Genomic DNA, 25564 nt, shown 5'->3' on the forward strand with positions numbered 1-25564 from the left:
AAGACGAACAGGAGTCACCCCATGTTGACGTGGTCTTCCTGTCAGAGAAAACTGGAAACCTTCCCTGATAAAAGAGGTCTAGTACGTGTGGTTCGTTTAAAAACCAAGACAAATATCATTGAACGACCCATAACCAAAATATGCTTGCTTAATGAAGCTAAGGAATAATTGGTTCCCATTTAAAAATGAGCTTTATATACACATATATATTTAAATTTTTATTTATTTATTTTTTGGCTCATCATGGCTCATTTAAAATTGTTGGTGTAATTGCTCGGGCAGATGCAATTAGGGGCTGGTGTGTAGGAGCCATATCAAATGTGCTTTGTCTGTGTAATTTTACCCCGTGCCACTAGGGGGCGGTGTGGTTCAGTTGACCTCAGGTCAGCAGAGTGAGACCTTTTTTATCTGATTGAACCTGATCACAGGTGCTGTTGATTTCGAGGGAGCAAACAGTTTTTCGACTGTGCTCGTGTGCTCTTGTGCTCGTGTGCTCTTGTGCTCTTGTGATCGTGTGCTCGTGTGTTTATGTATATGTATACTTTAGTGAGGAATTCGATTTATTATTTTGTTACATGCATTTTGAGTTAAAATTATTGCGGCTGTGTGTTATAAAAGGAAAATAAACCAGCAAACAAACTGAACGCTTTTCGTTTTTGCGGCATAAGGAGCGCGCTGGGCGCACGTCGGAAACTTATAAAGCAACTCAACAGCCAGTACTACTAAGATTAGGGCTTAGTCAGTACAGTTGTAATTTGCCCAAATGTAAACAAAAATAGGCTAAAACAAACAGAGCTTAAATTGTAGCCCACAGTAGTAATTGTAAACTTCCTGTTTACATCTCCAAAACCCCCCAGCATTATGGTTTTATGCTTGACTGTTTCTTACTCTTAGTAATCTACTTCAAAAGAAGCTATTATGTCCCTTTTTTTCTCCTATTTCTAATTGGTATTTTATCTTTGTTTCTAAAATGATGGCTTCATATGGTCTTCATCTGATCCTTATTTTGGGAGAAAAACAGAAAGCTTTATCATAAAATCCTTAAAGTATCTGTTTGTAATTATTTGCCATCAAGGATTTAGAGACAAATGCTTTTTTCCTAATATCATTGACTAAGTACCCCTTCTGTGGTTGGCTTACTGTTAATTTGTGAGATCATCTGCTGCTGAGTTTGATTCTTGGCTTTTGGTGACTGCATAGATTATGAAGTTGTGTAGTGTAGTGTGGGTGTGACCTACATCTGATTATTTTCACTGATAATCCCTCAGCTCCTCCATCAGACTGTGTGTATGAACAGCGACCCTACAGACACACTGAGCGTTTCTACCACCCGACTGACAACTGTCGATCATGTGCCTGCACCAACGGGACGGTTCGCTGTCAGCGCAAGCCCTGCACCTTTGCTCAATGTTCCCACCCCATCACACAGCAGTGCTGCCGGACCTGTGAAGGTACAAATTCTTTAGTTATGCCAAGATATCGTAACATGAGAACAAAGCAGTTTGTATATTTGGATCAAGCACTTTATGTCGTCTGTCACAACAAGACCACAGCAAGTTTGAAGCAGTTTTTCAGTCACAAAAGAACCTGCGCTTTCTTCTACCTACTCTCTTTCTTCTACGTCTCATTTCCCTTTCAGCCTGCTTTTATGATGGTCGAGAGCGAGCAAATGGCGAGACGTGGGATGATGCATCAGATCCGTGCGCAGTTTGTGTTTGCCGTGAGGGCTCCGTCCGGTGTGAGAGGAAGCGCTGTCCACCGACCAACTGTAACCACCCAGTCCAGAGACAGTGCTGCATGTCCTGTGATAGTAAGTGGTCAAAAAAGTTTACAGCAAACATCCTAGTTACTGAAGGTGATGAACAGAACCGTTTTTATTGGAACAAACTTCCCAAGGTTGGCTCGAAAAGATCTTAAACTCTTAAGTTTTGTACTTGCAGGCTGCATGTTTCATGGTAAAGAATACCCTGATGGCACTGAGTTCAGGGATGAAAAAGACCCCTGTGGCGTATGTTACTGTTACGGAGGCGAGGTCATCTGCACCAAGATACCCTGTTATGGAGAGTGCAGCCACCCTTACAAACCACCCGGACAATGCTGTGGAGAATGTGAACGTATGTAAAGTCAAACCCACATCCTAGTTTAATTGATTATAAACTTTGTTTGTTCATCTGTCTCATGATTACAAAACCTGTCTTTTTTCATAGGTTGTTTCTATAATAGCGCAGTTCTCGCAAATGGGCAGTCAATCCCTGACCCGGGAAACCTCTGCTCTGAATGTACCTGCCAGGTAGCATTAACACACTCACATACACATTCCTGCTAGTTAATCTCTTTAGACAACACGCCATGCTTATTTTCTTACAGAGCGGTTCAGTGCGATGTTTGAAGAAGTCGTGTCCAGCAGCCCGATGTCCTCACCCGGTCACCAACCCATGCGGCTGCCCTGTCTGTGACGGTAACCAGATCACAACATATCACAGTTCATGTTATGGAGGGTAAGTAAATAATTGATGTTTCACTCTGTGTGTGTAGGTTGTCAATTCCAAGGTGTGACTTATGTTGACGGACAGATCCTTCCAGGAGGAGAGGGAGGGTGCCAGGACTGCACATGCTCAGTGAGAGGGAGAAGGGCTGCATTTCATTTGGGGACACCCTCACAGCTATACTGTACATCTCATCTTATCTTTTTTCCATAGAGAGGTGAAGTGGTGTGTGCACAGAGAAGATGTCCTGCTGTGTCATGCCCACATCCAGCTCTGGATGGCTGCGCGTGTGGAGTGTGTGATGGATGCAATTTTAATGGACGAGGCTGTTTCAACGGAGAACGCTTCCAACACCCTACAGACCACTGCCAGCACTGCTCCTGTCTGGTACTACCATGCACAATTTGTATCCACTGTAGATTTTAATATTATTTCGAAATATCAAAAACACCACAATTTATTAATTTTCAGAAATTTTGAAAAAAAAAATTAACTTGAATGTTGTAAGGCAAAATGTGTAAAACACGCCGGAGTCTTTTTTGTTTTTTTTATGTAGTAACATTTCAGGCTATACAACAAAAATGTGGCTATTTCAAAAGGGTGTCAAAACTTTATGTAGGCACTGTATATCATCAATGTATGTTTCTATGTGCAGAACGGGGCTGTGGTGTGCACGCATGTATCTTGTCCAAGCGTTGCCTGTGGGCGTCCAGTGACCCCTCCTGGGGAGTGCTGCCCTGTCTGCACAGGGATTTGTCTCCATCGGGGAATAGAGTATCAGTCCGGCTCCTCCTTCACTTCGCCCTCTGATCCCTGCTCATCATGCTCCTGTCTGGTCAGTCTGACAATTATTACAGAATTAAAAATAAATTATCTTGGGCGGCTGGTGGCTGAGTGGTTAGAGCAGTCACCCCATGTAAAGAGGCTGAAGGTCCTTGAGGCAGCGGCCGCGGGTTTGACTCCGACCTGCGGCCCTTTGCTGCATGCCCCCCCCCCCCCCCTTTCGCCCCATTTCCTGTCTGTCCTGCATAAGAAAAAGGCTTGGAAAACTTCCATAGAAATAATCTTAAAACAAAAAAAGTAATAAATTACCTGACGTGCTTATGATCTAAATTTAAATTGTCCTATTAATTCAATCGCTCCCTTTTCTATCTTTCCACATCTCCCTTCGTCCCTTCTTTGGGTCAGAACGAGGTGGTGAACTGCCAGAGGAGACCTTGTCCAGTCCGGTGCTCTCACCCGGTCCCTTCAAATGCCTGCTGCCCCGTCTGTGACTCCTGTCTGTATGAGGATGTGGTCTACTCTCACAGTCACACCTTCACACCCTCCTCAAACCCCTGCCAGCGCTGCACCTGTGTCAGAGGCACCGTCACCTGTGTGCCCCTGGTCTGCCCATCAACACCCTGTTTCCGACCAGTCACCAAACCAGGACAGTGCTGTCCTGAGTGCACAGGTAATTCCTCAACTGTTTGTGTAAGTGGTTTGTGAAGCTATGAGTCTTTATAGACAAATGGCTGTTTAACTGTAAACTATATTAACCCAGTTGCTGCAATAAGCAAGAATTACAATTCTGTGATTCATAATTTTTCAGCATGAGATGCACACATTATTGGGGATGCTTTTTTTTGCTCTTTTGTTTACAGATAAGTTGTCTAAGCACATCTTCCATATATGGCACTTACAAGCCTCGGTCTGTACACTGCTAGACAGGAAAAAACATCTATTTAAAACTCTACTTAAAACTAAAGATTCTTCTCTCAAAATGAAATGACAAAGTTTCTTAATCAACTAATTTAGTTTATGGGAAAACATGGCCCATTGTTTATTTTATTTTGAATTCCATCAGTTCCTGTTTTCCACGTTTACTTGAGAAAGCATCTAAAAGTATTTATGAGAATTGATAAAAGCCAACGCAAATTCAAGCAACAGTTCACTGGGCGCTTTAAAAACATGAACATGTCTTTGTCTCTTGCCTGTCTCTGGTCTCAGTGTGTACGCTTGATGGACAGGAGTTCATTGATGGACAGACATGGATCCTGGGTACAAACCACTGCTCCACCTGCACCTGCCAGGTCTGACTCTTGTGTTTTCGCTCCATATTTGAAGTTTCCTTGTGTCTAGGTGCTAATCTCTCTGAGTCTTGCAGGCTGGTGAGGTGAAGTGTGCCGGTCCTGAGTGTCCCAAGCTGCCCTGTATGCATCAGGTGACAGATCCAGGAGCCTGTTGTCCTCGCTGTAGAGGTAAATAGATCGCTGAAAATTATAATCGAGAAAAAAAAAACAGTTTTTACCAGTGATTTGATTTTCCTTCTCAGGCTGTGTGTATGGAGGAGAGGAGCATACTGAGGGCAGCAGCTGGTTTGCAGACTCCACTCCCTGTATGACGTGTATGTGTGTGGACGGGGTGACCACCTGCTCTGAAGTACGCTGTCTATCTCCCTGCATCAACTTCATCAGCGTGCCTGGGGAGTGCTGCCCTGTGTGTGCTGGTAAGCAACGGAAAATCTAACGCATCTTTGCTCACATGTTGGTGCTTGGTAATCTTCTCTGATTGTTTTTTTGAACAGACTGTGTATTTGAGGGCCGAGTGTATGGTCCTGGTGATAGTTTCCATCCAGCCGATGACCCCTGTCAGATCTGCACTTGTGAGGTATGATACACACACCTGACAACTGGAAACTTCATTGTGACATGTTTATGTTTAACTTCTTAACTTAGTGATGATATTGCTTCTGATGAAGATGAATTGATTTAAGCAGTAAATCCTCAAATTTATGAAGCTGGAAACACAGATTATTTGCCATTTTTGCTAAATAGATGACCTAAATGATAACTACATTTTCAAAATTATCTCTGATTAATCTTATGTCTATCAATATATAGATGAATCAACTATTTTCTTCAGCTCTACTTGATAATCGAGGCAAAAACAGTGGTAATATGAATAGACAGAAGATCCAGGGAAATCAAAGTAGTATTAGTAATAGTAGTAGTTGTAATCAAGCCTGTGTGTGTCCCAGGTGATGCCGGACGGAGAGCAACACCTGAAGTGTTACCGAAAGCAGTGCCCCAGTCTGGTCGACTGTCCTAAGAGCAACATCTTGTTCTCTGGACCAGACTCCTGCTGTCCTGTCTGTGCACGTCAGTACTTAACCACCTTTTTGTGATACACTGTGTATTATCTCTGCACCATCACTGAGCTCTGTAACATCTGTGTGTATGTGTGTATGTGTGTATGTTTAGAGCCTCTGAGTAACTGCACTTCTGCACTGATTGGCAACGAGGTCTTGGCGACAGATGACCCTTGTTTTACCTGCCAGTGCAAGGTACCGCTGCAGCGACGACACTTTTCTTGTGCTCTGATATGGGTACACTATGTTGGGTAGAAGACGCATTAAATTATTTATCTGCAGCTAAGGAAGAGTATGACACTGACACAGCTTGTTAAAGCCCGTAATGGGAACACAATAATCACAGTCACATTTTCACAGTAACACAAATAAGCGATTTAAGTAGAAATGCATCTGTCAGAAATCATATATAATGTTAGATTTTTGTCATTTCATAGGATTAAAAAACGATTGGAAGCCCCAGAGTGAAATGAGTTTTAGATTGACATCTCGGCACCTTGAGATCTAAACTGTTGGCACTGATCAATCTACAGTCAACATGTGATTCTGCGTAGTACAGTGATACCGTGGCTGTGTTTTAGGACCTGACATGGACCTGCTTACATCAAATATGCCTCCCACTCTCCTGCCCTCGTAACGAACAATTCAATTCTCCAGACTCTTGCTGCCCTGCTTGTAAAGGTAAGATAACAGCATGTTTCTTCCTGTTTGTCTGTCCCCTGTGCCTTTCAAAAAAAAAAAAGTCTTATAGGCATTAATATTATTGTATTGATTGTCCTGTGTACCGTACAGATTGTGTGATTGAGGGTCAGCTCAAACGTGTGGCCAGTGGCAGTAGCTGGACAGACAGCGATGACGACTGCGTCACATGTACCTGTAATGTGAGTATTACAGAAATACCTACACTGTTAATACAATGCTTCAACTAATGATAGTAACATTTACACTTTTCAAAACAATGTTCAAATACAAGATTATATGGCAGAGCAAATACAGGAAGTCAGGAAAAGCCAAGGACTTGATTCTCCTAATTGAAGATGTCGGTTTTACTTGGACATACATTTCCTAACTAAACCCGAGCAGTGGTTCGATGAAGTATTCAAACACCATTTACTTAAAGGTTGAATATGTAGAAGCTATTTTTTTTTTTTTTGAAATAATACTAATATTATTATTTTTCGTTCTTCCGACTACGATATTATTAGATCATCATAAATAATGTGTTAAGGTCCAATTAAGGAGGTAATATTAACTATTTTATGTACAATTGGGTACTGATATGACGACTCTATAGTGAAGCATCATATTTTATGAGGTAATTAGATTTCATTTGTACAAGTAACTTTATCTGTCAGATTCATTTTGTGGAGTAAAGAAGGCAAAATGTGGTAGAATAAATTTACTTAATTACTTTCCACCACTGGCCCCAACAATATTGCTAAGTCTTGTACAGTATCTGTTCTTCCAAAATAATCTGTTCTTCCTGTGTCTTGTCCTTAGTTGGGCTATATTGAATGCAGCATTGAAGAGTGTTTACCTGCAGTTTGTCTGAATGGCCAGAAACAAGTGAAGATTCCAGGGAAATGCTGCTATGAATGCCAAGGTATCACAGCCGGCCGACACAGTGAGCGTCCATAACTGTAGCGTCCTGCCCAACATGTTTAATGTGTGTGTACGTGTGTCTCTGTCTGTGGTGGTCTGCGGTGTAGACTCAGGGGCGTCGTGTTTGCACCAGGGAACAGAGTATCACTCTAACGAACAGTGGGAGGTGGATGAGTGCACCAGCTGTACGTGTGTGTCTGGAGACGTACACTGTCACAGTGAACGCTGCCCTCCCCTCACTTGTGCAACAGTCAGTATAACAAAGAAACGCACATACTCCTTTAGCATAGAAAGAAATATTCCCATGATGACTCACTGTTCTGACCCTTCAGTCTGTAGGGAGACATTAAATATAGTGTGTGTCTGTGTTCGCTCTCAGGATGAGATGCCTGCAATTGTCCCAGGTTTGTGCTGTCCTCATTGCCTGCCCCGTCCAGCCACCTGCATTGCCTTCGGCGACCCTCATTATCGCACCTTCGATGGCCGCATGCTGCACTTCCAGGGGGCGTGCACATACATCCTGGCACAGGACTGTGAGGGTGGAGACTTCAGGTGAGTCGGTCAACACGGTTACCTTAGCAAGTGCTGTACGATAGTGGTCTACAGTACAACTTCTCTATCACTGAAATGAAGCGATTTTAGAAGGAAAAACGCTCTTTGGTTGAACTGCTCATGTCTGAATCAAAGCCATAACCTGTGACGAGGGGTCAGAAGTAGATTTTAAAGTTTTAAAGCTTCATACTAAATGATTTGCACGGCAATCTGCACGAAAAACAACATTTTCTGAAAAGATTTAGACATTTCTGAGCTCTTCTCAGTGGGAAGGATTAAGACAAAAAAAAGTTGATGTCACATACTTACATGCACCAATCAGGTTTTTTAACATTTTTTTTTCAAGCTGTAGCGTTGTTTGTTTATGTCGCATTTGGCCGCTGTTGATCAAATTGAATTGAAACCAAACCCGCACAGACCGGTGTGTTGTCGTGTATGTAGTCATGTACATTTAATGTTGACGAGATTTACCTTTGGTTTTAAAGTCAAAATGTCAGGGGCCGCAAGCAATTGCGTGTGGTAGCTACTTTCCTACACACCCTTTGTCCACATAGTAACTGGGATTAGCAGCAGCAGAATTGGATTGGATGTGCGTCAGTTTGCAAACACATCCACTTTTCAAGATGCTTTGCTTTCATAACCCGATTTAGAAAAAACATTCACAACAGGAAGGAACCATTTTTAAATGCAAGTCCAACATGGCGTTAGGAAATAATCAAAGTAATAACATGCCATTTTCATGTGAATGTTTTTAAATAAATTGTGTAAAATGTTAACGCTCTTTATGTCCGCTCAATGACTCCTTTTTGTTTGTACAGTATTCATGCCACTAATGATGATCGTGGGCGTAAAGGAGTCTCCTGGACCAAAGAGGTGACTGTGTTTATAGGAGACATCACAGTGCAGCTACTCCAGGACTGGGTTGTGAAGGTTAGTGTGTACAAATGCAACAAATTATTTTCATTATTGTGTTATGCATGAACTCAGCCATTTTTGTGCTCTCCAGGTGAATGATGAGGTAGTGACTCTGCCGTTCCTCAGAGAACCGTACATCTATGTAGAACGACAAACCAACACCATCTTACTTAACACCAACATCGGGCTGAAGGTACGGTATTTTAATTTTTCATTGTCTTTGTGAATAATATATGACTGTATATATGACCCAATTTTGTCACACACTCATACATCCACTGATCCACTTTTAGGTACTGTGGAGCGGGCGTTCACATCTGGAAGTGAGTGTGCCAGGCTCCTATAAGGGTCACACCTGTGGCCTCTGTGGAAACTTCAACAACTACTACCAGGATGATCTCCGAATGCCCAGCGGACGACTCAGCCTATCAGAATCTGACTTTGGCAACAGCTGGAGGGTAAAACAAATACATAAAATAAATGGAGAGACAGTAAAATAAATAAAATGGAGTTGTCAAACAAAACTCTTTTAACACCTGTCATTCTAGGTCGCAAACAGTAGCCATTCCCTCTCATCCTGTCGCCCCGGTGAGAATGTTGACCCCTGTAAAGACGCAGGCTACCAGGCCAAGAAGGGGGCTAACACTCGCTGTAAGGTCCTGAAGTCTGCTATATTTAAGCCCTGCCATCGCGTGGTGCCTCCTGAACCGTGGTACGGAGCCTGTGTGTACGACCTTTGCGCCTGCGGAGCCAACACTGATGAGTGTCTGTGTGACACACTGGAGGCCTATGCCAGTCAGTGCAGAGAGTCTGGAGTCATCCTGCAATGGAGGAGCCCATCACTGTGTGGTGAGTAAAACACACACCTAAAGATCCTGGTAACATAGTTTATAATTCAGCTTCTTTTTATCCTTTTATTCTTTTAGTCCTACCTGTGGGAAAGTATCGCGCAATAGTTAGCTTTATAGTGAGCAGTAAATTGAGATATCAGACACTTATGAATCACCATTATTTTGGATCATCACTAACAGGCATAAAGTTTATTTTCACAACTGATGCATTGCAGTGTGGGATTATTAGTTTCCAAGCCATGGCCACAACTTTTTTGTTGTATTTTTAGGGCACTTATATTACATAAATGTCATAGAGGCAGTACTGCTCTATACAGATTTGGAGTGTTGTTAATGAATAATGAATAAATTATATTTCTTTTCTCAAAACTAACTTTTGACTGCTTATTTTTTCAGGAATATATATTGTTATCAGATAAAACATGACAAATATGATTAAACATTTTTAGAGGCACTGTCTTTTTTCCAATTGTGAGACGATAAGAAATAAGGGTTGATTAGTGAGAATTATAATGAAGAAAGATACAAAATTATTATATTATACCTGTGAGCACTTGCAGTGAAATAATGGCCATAACAATAACTGAGATTCCGTCCGTCCATCCTGTTCTTGTGAATGCGATATCTCAGGAACCCCTGGAGGAAATTTCTTCAAATGTGGCACAAATGTCCACTAGCACTCAAGAATGAAATTATTAGACGTTTCACACAAATGTCTAATAGGAAAATGAGGAAGTGATGAGATTTTATATCCAAAAGGTCAAAGGCCAACTTCACTGTGACATCATAATGTTTCTATCCGTTATTCAACATCATAACTCAGGAACAGAAAAGGGGACATCTGGTCGGTGACACTAACCTTGAAACAGTGGTGACTCTGTGTGAAGCATCCACATTTCACCAAAAAATATACTAAATACCTTTTATTAATATAAAGGGTATTTTTATTATGTAAGTGTGGACAGATATGGATGTAAACTGCAACTTGACTGGTTGGCACTAATTCTAGTTTATATCAACATCCCAAAACCCCATTTATTCCTTATCGAAAAATTCACCAGTCCACCTTCTCCTGTTGCTTTGCAGTACAATTTAGCCTCAACTGAAGATGAAAAGACAGTTTTGAAAAGTGATCTTATTGTTGTCAGACACCTGCCAATTTCCACTGGTCACCCTTGACACCATAGTGGACACAGTATTCTCATCTCTCTTTGTTTTTTCTTTGTCGCTGTCTTCCACAGCTGTGGGCTGTCCACTGGAGAGGGGCTTTGTGTTTGACGAGTGCGGACCCCCGTGTCCAGTAACCTGCTTTAACGTTGACGTACCACTGGGGGTCATTGAGAGCCACTGCTTTAAGCCCTGTGTCCCAGGCTGCCAGTGTCCCGCTGGTCTGGTTCTACACAACAACTACTGCATACAGCCAGAAAAGTGCCCCAAGATCATTCATGGCAACCCCCACTAATTCTTTGGACTGCTCTCTTAAGAGGGCACTTGTACGCACACACATGCACTGCCACCTCTAATAATCTTCAATCCACTCAAGGACTACATAAGCCTTTACTGTATATCGAAGTTTGAAATGGAAAAACAGATGAACCTCCATGACCTGTGGATTTAACATATTGACAGAAGTGAAATACTGCATTTTACTGTTTTTATTAACATTGTTATATTGTATATGCAGCACTGAATATTTATACTACACAAGGTTTTGTTGTTTTGGATTTCACGTGTGTCACATTGGTATTGTCCCTACCTGTTTTTTTTACACATTTATGATGATATTGTCCACAACTTTTAGATTATTTACAGTATTTAACAGTATTATTTACTACCAAAAGAGCATTTGTTTACGGTACAGGTTTATTGCAGCACTGTGCGATGTCTGACTGTTTATACAGGAAGTCACATAATCTCAGGTACTCTTTTTGGTGCTATCCATTGTACAAATAAACAAAGACTTGAGTAATATTTGTAGTATTTCGTTTTCTGTCATCAAGACTTAAGTATGGTCTTTGTAACAATTTATATTCTGTAATGACTTACTAACTTTCTAGGAAGTTTCCTGGTATTAAATATGCAATTTCGTTCGAATTACAGGTAAAATAGTGGAACCAATTACATGTATTTATTCCACTGCTTAAAATGAATGCATAGAGGGTCTGCTAAATATGCAAAGATGAGAAATAATTACAATTGGACATATATGGAGAATAAAGTTGCACATTGGGATTTAATGTAGCACCTCTTTAAGCCAAATTTCTGCTTTAAAATTCAACTAACTACTTTAAATCCAACTAAAAGAACAGATATTCTCAGAGTAGTCTCAGTCTCAGATATTTTTATTTTTTATTTTTAATGAGTACCAATTACATACAATATACACACTGGGATCCATCATTTTCCACTAATAGTTAAATGTCAAATAAACACTTTTCATACAAGTGTGATCATGTATCACATTTCTCCCTCTGACAGATACACTGTCACTTTTGTTGCTCGGTAACCTGATCCAGCTGTTGTGAAGAAGACTGCTGTAACCATAGTAACAGCCTGTATAATTTAGCAGTCCACAATTGTGAAAACATGGAGCAGGTAAGATGTTTTGATGTTGGGTGAGAATTGCATTTGTTTCCCATGTGTATAGTGTAAACTCTAACTAACTGTCCTTGCATCTTCCTTCAGGACCGTATCGCCGGGCTGTACCGATCCCTGGGTATGTCTGTTGGAGACGAGTTTTCTTCTGAAGATGTGGGTCTCCTCTACCACAAAGTGTTTCATGTTCCCTCGAACACAGATGAAGCACATGTGGCCATGAAGAAGGTAAAAAAAAACAGACATATCTTAAAAAATAAAGCAGCTATTGTTTGATTAATTCTTCATTTACCATTATGAAATACTTCTCTTTGTCTGTCTCAGATGGCCGAAAGAGACAGTAGTTGGTCCTGTGTTGGTGAAAATGTGTTGGATGTTCTCCTCGAAATGGAAAGGGAAAGGGAAAAGAAGGAAAAGGTAGCCAATTTGTTTTTCTGAGTTTCATATGACAGTGTCTGAGATATTATTTCATCACTACTCAATATTGTTGTCTGTAGCTCTTCTGGGACCTCCAGCTGCTAAATGCTGGACAGCTCAGCACTGTCTATGCGATGGACAAACCTCTCATCATCGATCCCCATGGGCTGAATTGCCTTCAGAAAAGCACAGACCCAAATACCTTTAATAAAGTGGTGGGGGGAAACGAGTTGTATGGAAGTGTGAGAGGTGTGAAGAGGCTCAAGAAGGCAGCCGGGCGGTGCTGGGCCAGGTGAGCATCTGAAGTTTATGAAGATGAAATGTTACTCAAATACAATTCTAACGTAAAGGGGCTTTACTTGAGTTTTTCCTTTTTTATAATGCACTACTTGATGATTTTACTCTATCACAGTACAGAGGGAAATATGTGTTTAACTTACTTCATCTTGAATGGGTTGAATTTCTTCCAACATACGGTAAGATAAGATCACAATATGAGGATTTAAGTTAAAGTGAGCCTATGTAACTTCTGCTGAACAGCAGCTTCTGTGGCCTCTAGTGACAATTATTATAAACAGCAGCACAAGACAACGAACTGACTCAGAAATATTTATTATGCATATATCCACCTAAAGTCTACTAACATCAGCTGACGGAAGCCATCATACGATACTTGTTATACCGGATCAAGTAAGGCTGTAGCACCAAAACCCCCGAGTGTATTGATCTGAGCAACAAAACATTTTATCGCAGATGATTTCGTTGTTTATTTTGTTTGAGAGAGAATGTAATATTTCTTCTTTCAAAAGCCACTTTAACTGTATTTACCCATTGCTCGACTGATCCTTTTACTTTAAGTAAAGATTTTGATTTTTGATATGTGTTTGTGTTTATCTTCTTAGATTGGCATCAGACAGTGTGCAAAGTATATTGCCCTTTCCCTGGCAGGGCAGAAGCCCAGAGGTTAGAGGTCAGGCCTGGGGCTGTGTCTCACTGTCAGACGTTCTAGTTTTGGTGGAAGTGAAGTATGATGTGGTGACCCACTTGCTTTATACGGAAATGCTTCAGGAGCACTACAGTAAGGAAATGTTTCTCTGAACTGTGGTCACAATATTAAACAGGCAACAATCTCCTAACTCTAAATATAACCAGGTGCTTCACATTCCTGTTTTGTTTTTGTTTTTCTTCCTCTTGTTTTTTTTTTGGGTGATACCACAGCCCTGAGTATCTGGGAGACCCTGCTGCCATGGCAACAACATAAAGAAGAGGAGGGGCTGGCGGATCTTGCAGATGAGGCTTTAGAGTCAGGTGACATGCTTCGTTTAGCTGAGCTGCCAGGAGCATTCAGAATATATAGGTAATGCACAATAACAAGGTTATTATAATAAATGTAAGATGAAGTGGAAACTAAATATAGTGAAATGTCTTAAACTTAAAAGAAAACATCAACCAAACTACAATAGAGCAATATTTATTGGCTCCAAAACAAACTAAACATAAGTAAAGATACAGCGCGGAATGTTGAGAGCGCAGTCATTTATGTTCAGTTCATCTTCAGTTATGTATAAAAAGCACAGATATTGTACTTAATCAAACAAACCACTTGTCATTTTGCCTTTACAGGCGTCAAACAAAAACACTATAATAAAAATAATTCTCCTGCAGAGCCTATCTGAGAAGCGGTCCTGAGTCCAGGGAACAGTCTTGGTCTGCTGTTTCGCTCCTGTGTGAGTTACACACATTTCGTCAACAAGAAAGAGACACACTAACAGTCCTGGGCGAGAGGTAAATACTTTTGAAACACATCAGGTGAAGATTACATATTTTAACTTAAGTCTACACATGAAGAAAATCTAAATAATGTCAGATGACTTCAATCTAACATATATCCACATGCTTGACTTTAGAATACTCTTATAATACTCTTATATAATAATTGTATTTAATTACTGTATGATCTTGGTGCAGGACCCAAAGTATGTTAACACTAATGCAAGAAATTGTTTGCAGCTTACAGATTTGACACACTTAAACTGTATATGGCTCTAAACAAGTCCAGAATGAGTTTATTCATTAATCTTTTTCTCTTCCAGGCTGGACAGGGAGAGTCTGAGACTGTTGTGTCTATACATCAGTTTGGCAACTCTCAGAGCTCGGAGAGAAAAAATGTCCTACAGCGCTCTTCTGGCCGCTCGGCAGTCCTGGGAGACATGGTGAGCCAAGAAACACTAACAGTGAAAATGAAGAAGACGTTCTTTATTAATCACCGAGAAGAAATTTTAATTTTGCGCCTTGCTCCAGGGAACCTCAGTAGTGACTAGGAGGTGACAGCTCCCAGTACACCTCCATACTTGGTCCATAGTTAGGAAATGCACACTTATTGTATCTATTTACTGTCTGTCATGCATCTGTTCAGGCCACACGTTAAGAGTGCCTGCAGTGCAGAGCAGGCGGCCCTGTGGCTACGTGGTGAAGAGGAAGAGCAGAAGACAGACTTTATCTCAGTATCACCACAGCAGGTATTGTAAAATTCCATAAAGAATTAATTTAAAAAGAAAAACAGCAGGTATTGTCATTCTGTTTATGGGCCAATGGGCATCATGTCATAACATTGTTCTTAAGATTATGTTTTTTTCTGAGTAAAATGTTTCTCGAGTTAAGGGGTAAAAGGAAAACACTACGGTAGTTTTATCAGCATCAGAACAAAAACGTTGGCCCTGTTACAGCAGGCAGTGCTGCAGTTGCTGGTGCTGACTCAGGAGCAGGAGAGAAAGCACCTGGTCAAATTGTCACAAGGGGTCTCCATAGAGGATTTGCTAGAGCCAGGTTGCACAGTGCCTCCAAAGGAAGGTAAATCAATATGCCTCTTTCTCTGCAGCATGTTTGTCAGAATAGCTATTATTTTGTATTCCTCTCATTTCTGTATTCCATCTTCCTTGTTTCATGTTTCCTATGCAGATCAGCAAGCTGCTTTAAAAATTGGCTGTATAAAAAGGCTAAGACAAATCCACGCCGGCCTGCAGACATGCAATGACACTCAGACCCCCTTAAAGCAAACGAACCTTAAGCCACAACTCCAGCCCCTCATAAGCAGTAAACCGGCAATGTGGTACCAACACCAGCTGGAGGATTGTTTCCTGCTCCTCTTGACCCATCTGACGGAGCTCCAAGAGGTCCAAGCTTCTGCAATACTGCCCGCACTGATGGACAAGGTGAGTCAAGACAACCGCAGCATCCTATCCAAAGATTCCACAATAATGCAGGGTCTTTTAATAAAGCACTGGCTGTCGAAATAATGTGTGTCTGTACAGCGTGTCCAAGCTCTGCGAGATGACTGTGAATCTGAACTTCATGCACGGCGCTACACCAACCTACTCCAACTGATCTCAGACAGCCCTCTTACTCCTGGCTCTATGCTCACTCCTTGTCCAAATTTGACTGAAAATAGCAGCAGTGAGCAAGCTGAAGCTCCGACGGTAGATTCAATCAGAAGGGCGGGCAGAGAAGTAAATGTGGTGCAAGCTGCAGAATGGACTGATGAACAGGACGTCTGTACAGGTACTGCAAACACAGGCAAACAAAGATCACCATAAACTCAAAGCTGCAAATATAATATGTTGCTTTCCTCCAGGTTGTGGAGCTGCCATGGAGGACCTGCCCTACTTAGAGATCGTGTGTGTATCAGATGCAACGAGTACAACTCTTCACAGTCTCGCCGCAGATGGAGGAGCCCAGGAAGAAGAGGTGGGCAGTGCAAAAACGAGCCCCCGGAGTTATGAGAAACAGGGCTCACTGATCGCCTTTGCTTGGAGCAAACCACCAGACGATGACACTGACTATGAGGCAGGGGCTTCAGTCGGAGGCACAGGACAGAGCCAGGATGTGCAGCCAAGTGATACAAGCAGCACAGTTGAACACACACAGGTTGAGGAGACTTCTGGAGAGAGTGACAGAGAAGAGATGAAACCCACTCGGTTCCACTCTGAACCTGACGCACAGTCTGCAGACCAGCAGTACAGCACAGTAGGAGTTACTTTATAAGTGTAAAGCAGACCGTAGAATATTGTATTACTATGTTATGGCTCTGATTTTCCCTTTTCTGTTCTCATTAGTTGACCTTGGAGAAGAGAGCAATAGCTGATCAACCAGAGAAGGGAGAATCTCAAACCGACCTGCAAACACATGCAGCAGAGACCCTGCAGGCTGAACATCGTCTCTTGGTTGACCCTCTTGAGATTAAGCGGCATTCTGATGACTTCTGCTCTGAACTGATGAATGAGACTGCAAATGCGGACAGAGAAGTGCTTGAGATGGAAACGTGTCCCGCTGCAACAGAGTCAGAGCTGTGGGACCTGAGAGGGCATGAACCCGCCAATGCTGAGGACCACAAATATAATTCACAAGCCACAGTAAGTCTGCTGTTACATGTTTGTGCCACCAAAATTATTCAGTTATTTTAAAGAGCCACCTATTCTCTATTTCCTGTTGGAAAGGTTGCCTGTAATCCCGCAGAGAAGGAGGCAATGAGGGAATCCATAATGATGGAGAGAGAGCAAGCAAGAGAGCCAGTCTCTGCAATGGAGAGAGAAAGGACTATGCGGAACCTGGTGGACATGCAAAGAAAGGTGGAACAGAGGCAGCAGAGAGATAGAGAGAGACAACTGCTGAGGGTGAGAGAAAGGTGCAGACGGAGAGTGGGGATTTCACCCAGTAGTAAGAGGTGGGGAGGGGCACTGAAAAAGTGTTCAGATCATTGTTTGTGAGAGGCAGAGGAGACATGTCACTTTGACACAGTTTGTCTTTCAGGTTCAGGAGCGCCTGTCAATCATCCAGAACAGAAAGGCAGAGGAAGACCTGCTTGGCCTGAAACACACAGACAGGCTAAGGCACCTCACACATGATCTCCCACAGGTAAAAACACTGCATATTAAGGGAATCAGTCTTGTGTCTAAGTTTTGTATCATCACTATTAGTGTTGTGTTTTAGGAGGATAAGAACCAGCAGAAGACTGTTGTCAGAGAACGATTGGAGCAGCTGAGAAGAGAGCGCTCTTATGTCATGCAGTCCAAACGGGACAGGTAAGGAAGATCCCTTTAAATTCAACAGGAAACAACTAAGTATTGGTTACAACCAATCCCCTGTTTTATCTTTTTTTATTCTCTAGAAATACAGCAGGATTTAAGGAACTCCTCGGTCCAGTAGCTCTCCAAAGCAGCGAAACAGACAATGGAGCTGCTTAAATTCCACTTCGTAATTGTTGTCCACACTGTTCAATAATTGTATGGTTTTGTAAATATTTAAAATCTATTTAGCCACATTGTTTTATGAGATGAAATTCTGATGTGTTTAATAATAATGCAGATTTTGTATCCGCAGTGGCTGTGAATGCAGGTTGTACATATGAAATAAGACAGATCTCAAATTTGAAGTGACTGTTTATTATACAGTTAATTATCATCTTGACAAACATAAGCATCAACAATAATGTAATTTATCAGTGACCCCCTTTAGTTGTGTACTCATTATCCCCCTGTGGCCTAAATTACATACACGATGAGTCACAGAGGTGCATGTTAACAGTCTACAGAGGTTCTATCAACTCTCCTTCATGTGAACAAAACATTTATCTTGGCACGGTTGGCCATTACTTACTTGTAAGTAAGAAATAATGTGAATAGACGAAGGACACTGCTGTAGACTTTGAATGCACCTATGGACTGGGGCTGTATTTATTTACAGGTCTATGGGGATGGGAATATTCTAACATGTTAAAAGGATGTACGTTTGGCTAACAACTCTACGATGTGGAGATATGTATAATACAGGTTTGGTGTGGGCCCAGTGGTTTTCCTGCAAAAGAGGAGGATCTCTCAGTCCTGGTGAGCAGAGGGAAAATGTCTACATGGGAGAGACTCAACAAATAAACATTCTGTTTTTTTCCTCTTAAATTGACACTATATAGTGTCCACTCACACTGCAGTCCAACGCAAAGCAGGAGGAACTATCACTCCAATAAGCAAGAACATCCCACAGCAGCTCACACACATACTGAGCCACTGCATTACACACATACAAAGTACATAAGTTTGTCCTCAAACCAAATGTAGAGTATGGAACTTAGGTTCAGGCTCTGCGGTCTTGAACACACTAACATTCAAACCAACAAAGGCGAACAAGTTTGAATTCCAAACTAAGAAAACATAGTGCCTGGCTGACAGGTGCTGTACTCAGGACTTTTATATTTTACCAATGGGCCAGCTAGGGACTTAACAGAAACAGCCCTATTTTCAAAATATGACAGTTCACCTTAGAACATGAGGATTAAATGTGTGGTTCTAAGCACTTTTAGAACTGTAATCGGGTCAGCTCTTATGATAGCAGGGCACTTTGATAGTAGTGACACACCGAAATTTAAACAGGTTTGGTGTCAGATTTCTCTGTAGTGTCCTGTCTTGACCCTGGATCTACATGTGCAAGATCTTCAGCAACAAAGCAGCATGCGTTTGTGTGTGACAGACTAAACTACACCTTATACAAGATAGTCAACAATATTTGCATTTTTACACTAGACTGGTGTTTCCCACAGTGAAAGGTAAAAGCCTAGGATGAAAACAGGGCGGTCCAAGTCAAGTTCGTTCAGTGAACAATCCTGCTGGAGGCTTTGATGAGCACTACTGTCCATAAACACAAAATGGTCATCACATGTCCAGCATATCTCTGACTTATGGGCACCATGGAACTGAGGAGGGTGGATATATGTGTATATGTATTTATGCATATCTCTTTTTCATGGGATTCATGAAAGAAGAGAAATCTGCATGTATATGCGTCAAGTCTTGAATGGTGTTAGCAATTGGAATCAAGGGATGTTCATGTATTTATGCATTTATGTGTGTGCACGTCTTTGTGTATGAGTCTTTCTATTGGTGTGCACACTGCACCCCTGGGCCATGATGGCCCCCTTCCTCATCAGAACTATCGTTGTAGGCCTCTCTCCTGGCTCCACCTCCTGACCCTTGACTCTTGTCAAATTCTGTCAGGTCAACTTCCTCTGCATCTGCTGCAATAACAGGATTCTCGGCGCGAGCAGGCAGCAAGCATTCAAGTTCCTGAAAGATTAGAATTTATTTTTTTAAATTGATATGACGCCACAATCATTCAGGCTTAATCGAGTTAAAATTGTGCAAATCAGGATGGTTCAAGATTGTACTCACATTCAGTTTTTCAGGGCTAATCCAGTTGTTTTCTGGGAACTGGACATCAAACTTGACGTAAAGGTCTCCCTTCTCAAATGGGTTTCTGTACTGAGGCATTCCCTCACCCTTCACCATCCGAATAGAACCTGCCACACAAACACACACCAACAAAAAGGTATAAAAGTGTAAAGGCATGCAGGCGCAGTGGGCATCTTTGACCTTGCAATTTACAAGCTATGTACAATATGTTGTGACATAAGCTAACAGAATTGACAGGAAATTAAAAACTATGCTTTAAATATGAATATCACATGATGTGCTACAAGAACAATTTAAAATCATATTATTTGGGATTTCTTTTAAATTTACACACTTGATCAGAAAACTGGTATTACATTCAATTGCCCCAAGTTTTAACATGTTGTTTGTATTGTGTATACCCAAGATCTGGAGTAAAAAAATAAAAAATAAAAAATACATTTTAGTGCATAAAACAATTGTTAATGTTGTATTACAAACAACTATAGTATTTTATAAATCATAAGATGGCTTGTTAATGCAGTAAGCAGTGAATGTAAGAACAATCATCTTTTCTCCAACAGAACAAAACTAAAGCAGGAATATCATGGAAGAGACAAAAATCAATTGATGTGGAATGAAGACATGTTTACCTGGCTCAATGACCTTGCCAGGTGGATATTTGACAAGCAACTGACGTCCATCGAGGTGTGCAACAGTCATCTGGAAGCCACACAGAGCCTCAACCAAGCCGATACGTTGGACCATGTGAAGGTCACTGCCATCGCGGCGGAATTCCTGATTTAGATTGAAATCCCAAATGTGTTGCTTCAATGTCATAATATTATGTACAACAAATACATGTAGAAACATAATAAAATTAATTAGGAATGCACCGATTTATGTCACTGATTTTTCTCCGACAGAGTAATACTTTCACATGGCCAACATTTTCTTTCACTGTAAACACACCGCACATGCACACGGCACCCTTTGACCTCTTACTTCATGTCAGTGTTGTGTCCAGCCAATGGCTGCTTCTTCACAGCTGCAATAGCAGCATCATACACTAGCGGACTGTAGCCCGAGTCCAACAGCAAAAAACAACAACACATGAACATCGGTCACTGTCATCGGTGAATGCCATCTTACTGGCAAATAGGCTGAAGGCAGTCAACGAGACAAATATCGGCCAATACCGATGTTCTGCCAATAAATCGGTGAATCCCTATAATAAATACAACTGTGTTTTACCTCATGTTCTTTCTCTTGCAGCACCAGGACTATATCTCCTGGTTCTATGCCTGGTGCTTGGTCAGCTTCCCCAGAGAATGTGATCTTCTGTCCATGTCTCATGCCTTTGTCCACATGCACCTCCAGAAGCTTGGTCTCCTTACAAACCTTATGTCCCTCACACTTTCTACAGCGGTCCTTCTCATTTATCACCTCACCTGTACAAGCACACATACAGAGATTAGACCATTTCAAACTGCCGTTGGGCTCTTTCTTGTACAATACCAATGTCTTTTAGAAGAATATTCAGTGTGAGGGTGTTTACGGACACAATACCTTCTCCATTGCAGTCTGTGCAGACTGACTGCATTTGTTGGACCATCCCAGGGGCCAGCTGTCTAATCATGATTCTCATACCTCGTCCTCTGCATGCCACACACTTCTGCACTGCTCCTGCCTTTCCCCCCTGACTAAACGGCAAACAGTAACAAAATTAATTAATTGCATGCGATCATCCATTAGAAATGATTCAAATGAAACCTTCAAAGCAAACTCACCCATTACAGGCGCCACACAGCACATTTTTACTGAGCTGCAGTTTGGTGGTTTTACCATTGTAGAGGTCTTCAAGAGAAACCCTGTGTGACAAAAGAGTTATAAGAAGGGTGCAACCCACATTATTTTTGAACCACCCAAACTGTATTTATGTAATGCACTTACTTCAGGGGGTGTACCATATCATCTCCTCTCCTCCTGCCTCCATTGCGTCCTCTGCCCTGCCCCCCCATGAACCCAAAGAGTCCTCCACCAAAAATGTGAGAAAAGATATCATCCATGCCAGGCCCTCCGCCTCCTCCCTCCCGTAGGCCTTGTTCTCCATAGCGATCATAAAGTTCCTTCTTTTCTGGGTTTGTCAGTACCTCATATGCAAAACTGATCTCTTTGAACTGGAAAGTGAAAGAAGGAACAATCAGACAGCTTGACACAGTGTGGGAAACAAACAAGTACATCAGAGCAAACAGGGCCAACTAGTTTTGTTTTTGATGAACCCCTCCTACAAAAATAAAAGAAATAACAACAATGACGGGTCTGTTGTGTCACATTCTTTTAGAATCTAAGGAATTAAGTCAGAGCGGTAAAAATCAAACACTGATGCACACTTTGCTAGGGAGGAGCTGTTTCATATTCTGTTCTCTGATGATAAACAAAACTGACATTATTTCTTGGTCCCAATTGTTGAATTGAGCTGCCGCTGTTGCCAACAACGGTACTGCTGGTGTTACAATGACATGCTTTGGTGCATCATACCTTGTCTCCAGCATCAGGGTTCTTGTCAGGATGATATTCTTTGGCCAATTTGCGGTAGGCCTGTAATAAACCAAAAATCAAAGTGAACAAAGCTGTGTATGTGCCCTCACCTCAAGTGCCAACTGTGTCAAATAGCTCTGCTAGGAAATAACTCCTTACTAGCCAAGGGCTGCTTGACTTGTGGGCCCTGCTGTCAAAAACATCAGGACACCGGCAAGAGCATCGCTGCCTTTGACATCTCAGACACTCTTAAATCCTCGAGAGTGAAGAAGACGCCAGTAAAAACTACGTGATCCGAAAATCTGCATCACTTGAGTTTACCTGCTAGACTTGAAATAACTGTCATGCTCGTCTGGCAAATACGGTATCCACTGACATTAATCTAAAAAAACATCATTTTGACATAAAGAACGTATTACCAGTGACTCACGCTGTCGCTTGTCGCCACCACCCAGTATGTTGATTTTTCGGTGGGGAAAAACAACTGTGACGTTACATTTACGTTAGCTAGTTAATTTTGTTGGTCACAGTCAGAATATAAGACAAATAAATACAGTGGAACATAAGTCATGTTTAGAAAGGGCCGTACTTTGGTGCTTAAACAATCCCTGACTAATGTTTGAATGGAGTTTGGGGTAACCAAGTATACAGTAGTGTTAGCTGCACGTTGGTTGATATTAGCGTTATCTTGTTACCGCCACACAAGTTAATCAATAGATGTTAACTCAAGATACATTGCACGCCAAGTTTACCATCGGTAAACGTTACGCCAACACAAAGTGTTTATTTTTTACTAAGTGAGCAGTTAGTCGTTACTTACTTCGTTACTGCGCGAATTTGGTGGTGGCTATTTGCTGGAATGTATCATCTAACTAACGTCAATACCCGGCAAGCTATCACACTCGTGGACAACAGTGTATTCCTTGGTTTTCATGCTAACTACATCCTTTGGATTTAAATAACGGTCAAAATCATTGCCGTTATTTCATAACACAAATGACTAGCTTTAGTTGTCTTCAAAAAACGCCGTGATAAAAAGTACTGTATAGTTACCTAACGTTAGCTCACTGGCTAATTTAGCTTAGCTGCAACGGCCGTTGAGAATCCTTAGCTTAGCGTTAGCGCTCAGTAACCAAGCTCCCGATGATTAGCTTTGTTTCTAGGCCAAATTTCACTGGTGGTGACCTCTCCTTTTATTATATTCTTACTAAAACACAATTTCGCTTTCGTTTGACAAGGATAACCTACGTACCTTTTTAAGTTCATTTTCAGGGGCAGACGGTGAAACTCCGAGGATGTCGTATAGCTTAGTATCCACAACGTTCGCCATGATGCTAATACCGGCTACACAGGGAGAGCTTCTGCGGAGGTTCAGCTGCGCCAGGAACCGACGCAACAATCAACAGCTGGGACTGTCCAGGGTTGCCAGATCCACTACTACGACAGAAAAAACACCCACTCGGAAACAGATGCCACAAAACAGCAACCATATTATTCCGGAGACAATTGCGGTCCTTATGTATTTATGTTGAATCTATCATTTTGTTCTTAAGTATTGCACAAAATGGTATTTTTCCCCATTTCAGCACGTTTTTATTAATACTGTTCTTTTGCACATTGTTCTGGTATTTTTTTATCTTGTATATATTCACTACTGTAAATTTCATATATAATAATAATAATAATAATATATATATATTATGTTTTTTCTGATATATGTCTGTATAGTATTTGTTGTTTGTATAGCTGGAGTTTGCAATGAAAATAATTCCCCCCTGGGGTTATTAAAGTATTTCTTTTTTAAAATGTTTTTACAATATCATGGCATAGAAGACGTGACAATAATACCTCTCAACATACATACAAGGTACACTGGATAAAAAAGGATAACTTCAATTTTAATGTAACAAATGAAAGCGAATAGAAACATAAATAAATAATAATAGTGAACCTAAATTATTTTTGTGGGCGTCCTCCTCATACACCTTTATCTCCTTATAAGCATTGAGGAGAGATCTTGCATGTTTCCTTTTCATTCATTTCAAGGCACCAAGATGATTGGCCACAAGGTCCCATTTACTGATATTAAAGCTTTAGGCCTATGTTAAAATACCCAGGAAGCGAGACAAGAGGTTGAAATTGGTGTATATTTATTTTACTGAATAAATAGAATGAATGCAGAATAAACATTTATTCAAATTTATCCACTGGCCACCAGATATTGCATTTGTATCTATCTTCAAATCTTCAGTTTCCATATGGAGAAGAGCAGCATTTAACTGAGATAGGTAACTATGAAAGGTCTAAATGGTATATTTGGCTATTTTTAGCATCAGATTTTCCAGTAGAAAATTGTGGCCAGATTTTGCCCTATATCTGGTGTCACAACCATAGAGCCCCTTTTCTGCTTGTTACTAGATCTGTAATTTGTATTAACTAGAATAGCAACCTAAGCCTGAGGTGAATAGAAGTAGATTTACTACACCTTTGTAAAAGGATTTACCATTTTCAAATGGAATTTTTAAGGGATAAGGAATTACATAGCCTAATCCCACAGCAGTGGTGGTCAGTACAATTTTGAAGAACTTGTATGTTATAGTTACTTATGTTCCATTTTTATGTCACTTTATACTACTCCACTAAATTTCAGAGGGAAGTACTTATACTTTTATAATTCACAGTGAGTCAGTTACTTAAGATTCTATACAAAACATGTGATCAGTTTACAAAATATTATTCATTATTTGAAGTATAAGTAGGCTAAGCATTTACAACAACCAACATCATTAAGGTACTACTAATATGTTAATGCATAGGTCTAATAATGATCCAATCATTGTTATGGAGCCTCTAAGTTTCCAAAAAATTAAAAACAATTTATCTTGTGCGAACAAAACATTTTCTCAACAAGATAATCTTGTTTGCACAAGATAGTGATCTTGTTCCCATGAGATAATAAGAGTTTTGGGGCTTCATACATTCTGCATAATGAGAACTTTTATTTTTGATACTTTAAGTCCATTTTGTTCCCAGTAGTTTTTTGTGGGATCATTTATTTTACCAAAGTAAATGATCTGAATACTCCTTCCACCACTGACACAGAAACAGATCTGGACTCTGATTTGGTTTTGCCTGGCAGGGGCATATATCACTATATGCTGTATATCTTAATAACTATGTCTGCCAGGTAATACAGCTCCACAGATGCACATAGGAAAACAATGCATGTGCAGACCTGTGACTTGACCCAGTGGAAAAGTC

General features: G+C 41.0%; 2 protein-coding genes across 2 annotated transcripts in view; one reads left to right on the forward strand and one right to left on the reverse strand.

The window, feature by feature from the left end:
* The window catches only part of kcp (kielin cysteine rich BMP regulator), a 29769-nt gene extending 18392 nt beyond the window's left edge, over positions 1–11377 (forward strand). Inside the window, exons 22-46 of the mRNA XM_083916917.1 lie at positions 1269–1451; positions 1640–1810; positions 1941–2114; positions 2208–2290; positions 2368–2458; positions 2536–2618; positions 2700–2873; positions 3142–3321; positions 3675–3939; positions 4476–4558; positions 4633–4726; positions 4801–4974; positions 5053–5135; positions 5506–5626; positions 5729–5811; positions 6198–6297; positions 6409–6497; positions 7117–7219; positions 7326–7468; positions 7598–7770; positions 8589–8700; positions 8777–8878; positions 8979–9143; positions 9234–9534; positions 10778–11377. Of these exons, the coding sequence (XP_083773043.1) occupies positions 1269–1451; positions 1640–1810; positions 1941–2114; positions 2208–2290; positions 2368–2458; positions 2536–2618; positions 2700–2873; positions 3142–3321; positions 3675–3939; positions 4476–4558; positions 4633–4726; positions 4801–4974; positions 5053–5135; positions 5506–5626; positions 5729–5811; positions 6198–6297; positions 6409–6497; positions 7117–7219; positions 7326–7468; positions 7598–7770; positions 8589–8700; positions 8777–8878; positions 8979–9143; positions 9234–9534; positions 10778–10998 (3551 nt within the window). The 3' untranslated portion in view covers positions 10999–11377. The remainder of the gene's footprint in view (positions 1–1268; positions 1452–1639; positions 1811–1940; positions 2115–2207; positions 2291–2367; positions 2459–2535; positions 2619–2699; positions 2874–3141; positions 3322–3674; positions 3940–4475; positions 4559–4632; positions 4727–4800; positions 4975–5052; positions 5136–5505; positions 5627–5728; positions 5812–6197; positions 6298–6408; positions 6498–7116; positions 7220–7325; positions 7469–7597; positions 7771–8588; positions 8701–8776; positions 8879–8978; positions 9144–9233; positions 9535–10777) is intronic.
* A 6605-nt stretch (positions 11378–17982) lies between these two features.
* dnaja2b (DnaJ heat shock protein family (Hsp40) member A2b) lies at positions 17983–23682 on the reverse strand. The gene is made up of 9 exons (XM_083917320.1): positions 23556–23682; positions 22304–22363; positions 21716–21942; positions 21553–21633; positions 21332–21465; positions 21017–21213; positions 20416–20560; positions 19763–19890; positions 17983–19657 (listed from the first exon to the last, which is right to left on the reverse strand). The coding sequence occupies exons 1-9, from the start codon at positions 23631–23633 to the stop codon at positions 19469–19471; spliced, it is 1239 nt and encodes a 412-aa protein (XP_083773446.1). The 5' UTR covers positions 23634–23682; the 3' UTR covers positions 17983–19468.
* Positions 23683–25564: the final 1882 nt, after the last annotated feature.

This window comes from Echiichthys vipera (genome assembly GCF_963691815.1).
Source record: "Echiichthys vipera genome assembly, chromosome: 7".
NCBI lineage: Eukaryota > Metazoa > Chordata > Actinopteri > Perciformes > Trachinidae > Echiichthys > Echiichthys vipera.

Coding starts and splice junctions, on each gene's coding strand:
- dnaja2b (XM_083917320.1), bottom strand. CDS start 23,633: ATGGCGAACGTTGTGGATACTAAGCTATACGACATCCTCGGAGTTTCA. Junction 20,561..21,016: donor TGCAAGAGAAAGAACATGAG/GTAAAACACAGT, acceptor AATCTAAATCAG/GAATTCCGCCGCGATGGCAG. Junction 19,891..20,415: donor TGGCAAGGTCATTGAGCCAG/GTAAACATGTCT, acceptor TTTGTGTGGCAG/GTTCTATTCGGATGGTGAAG.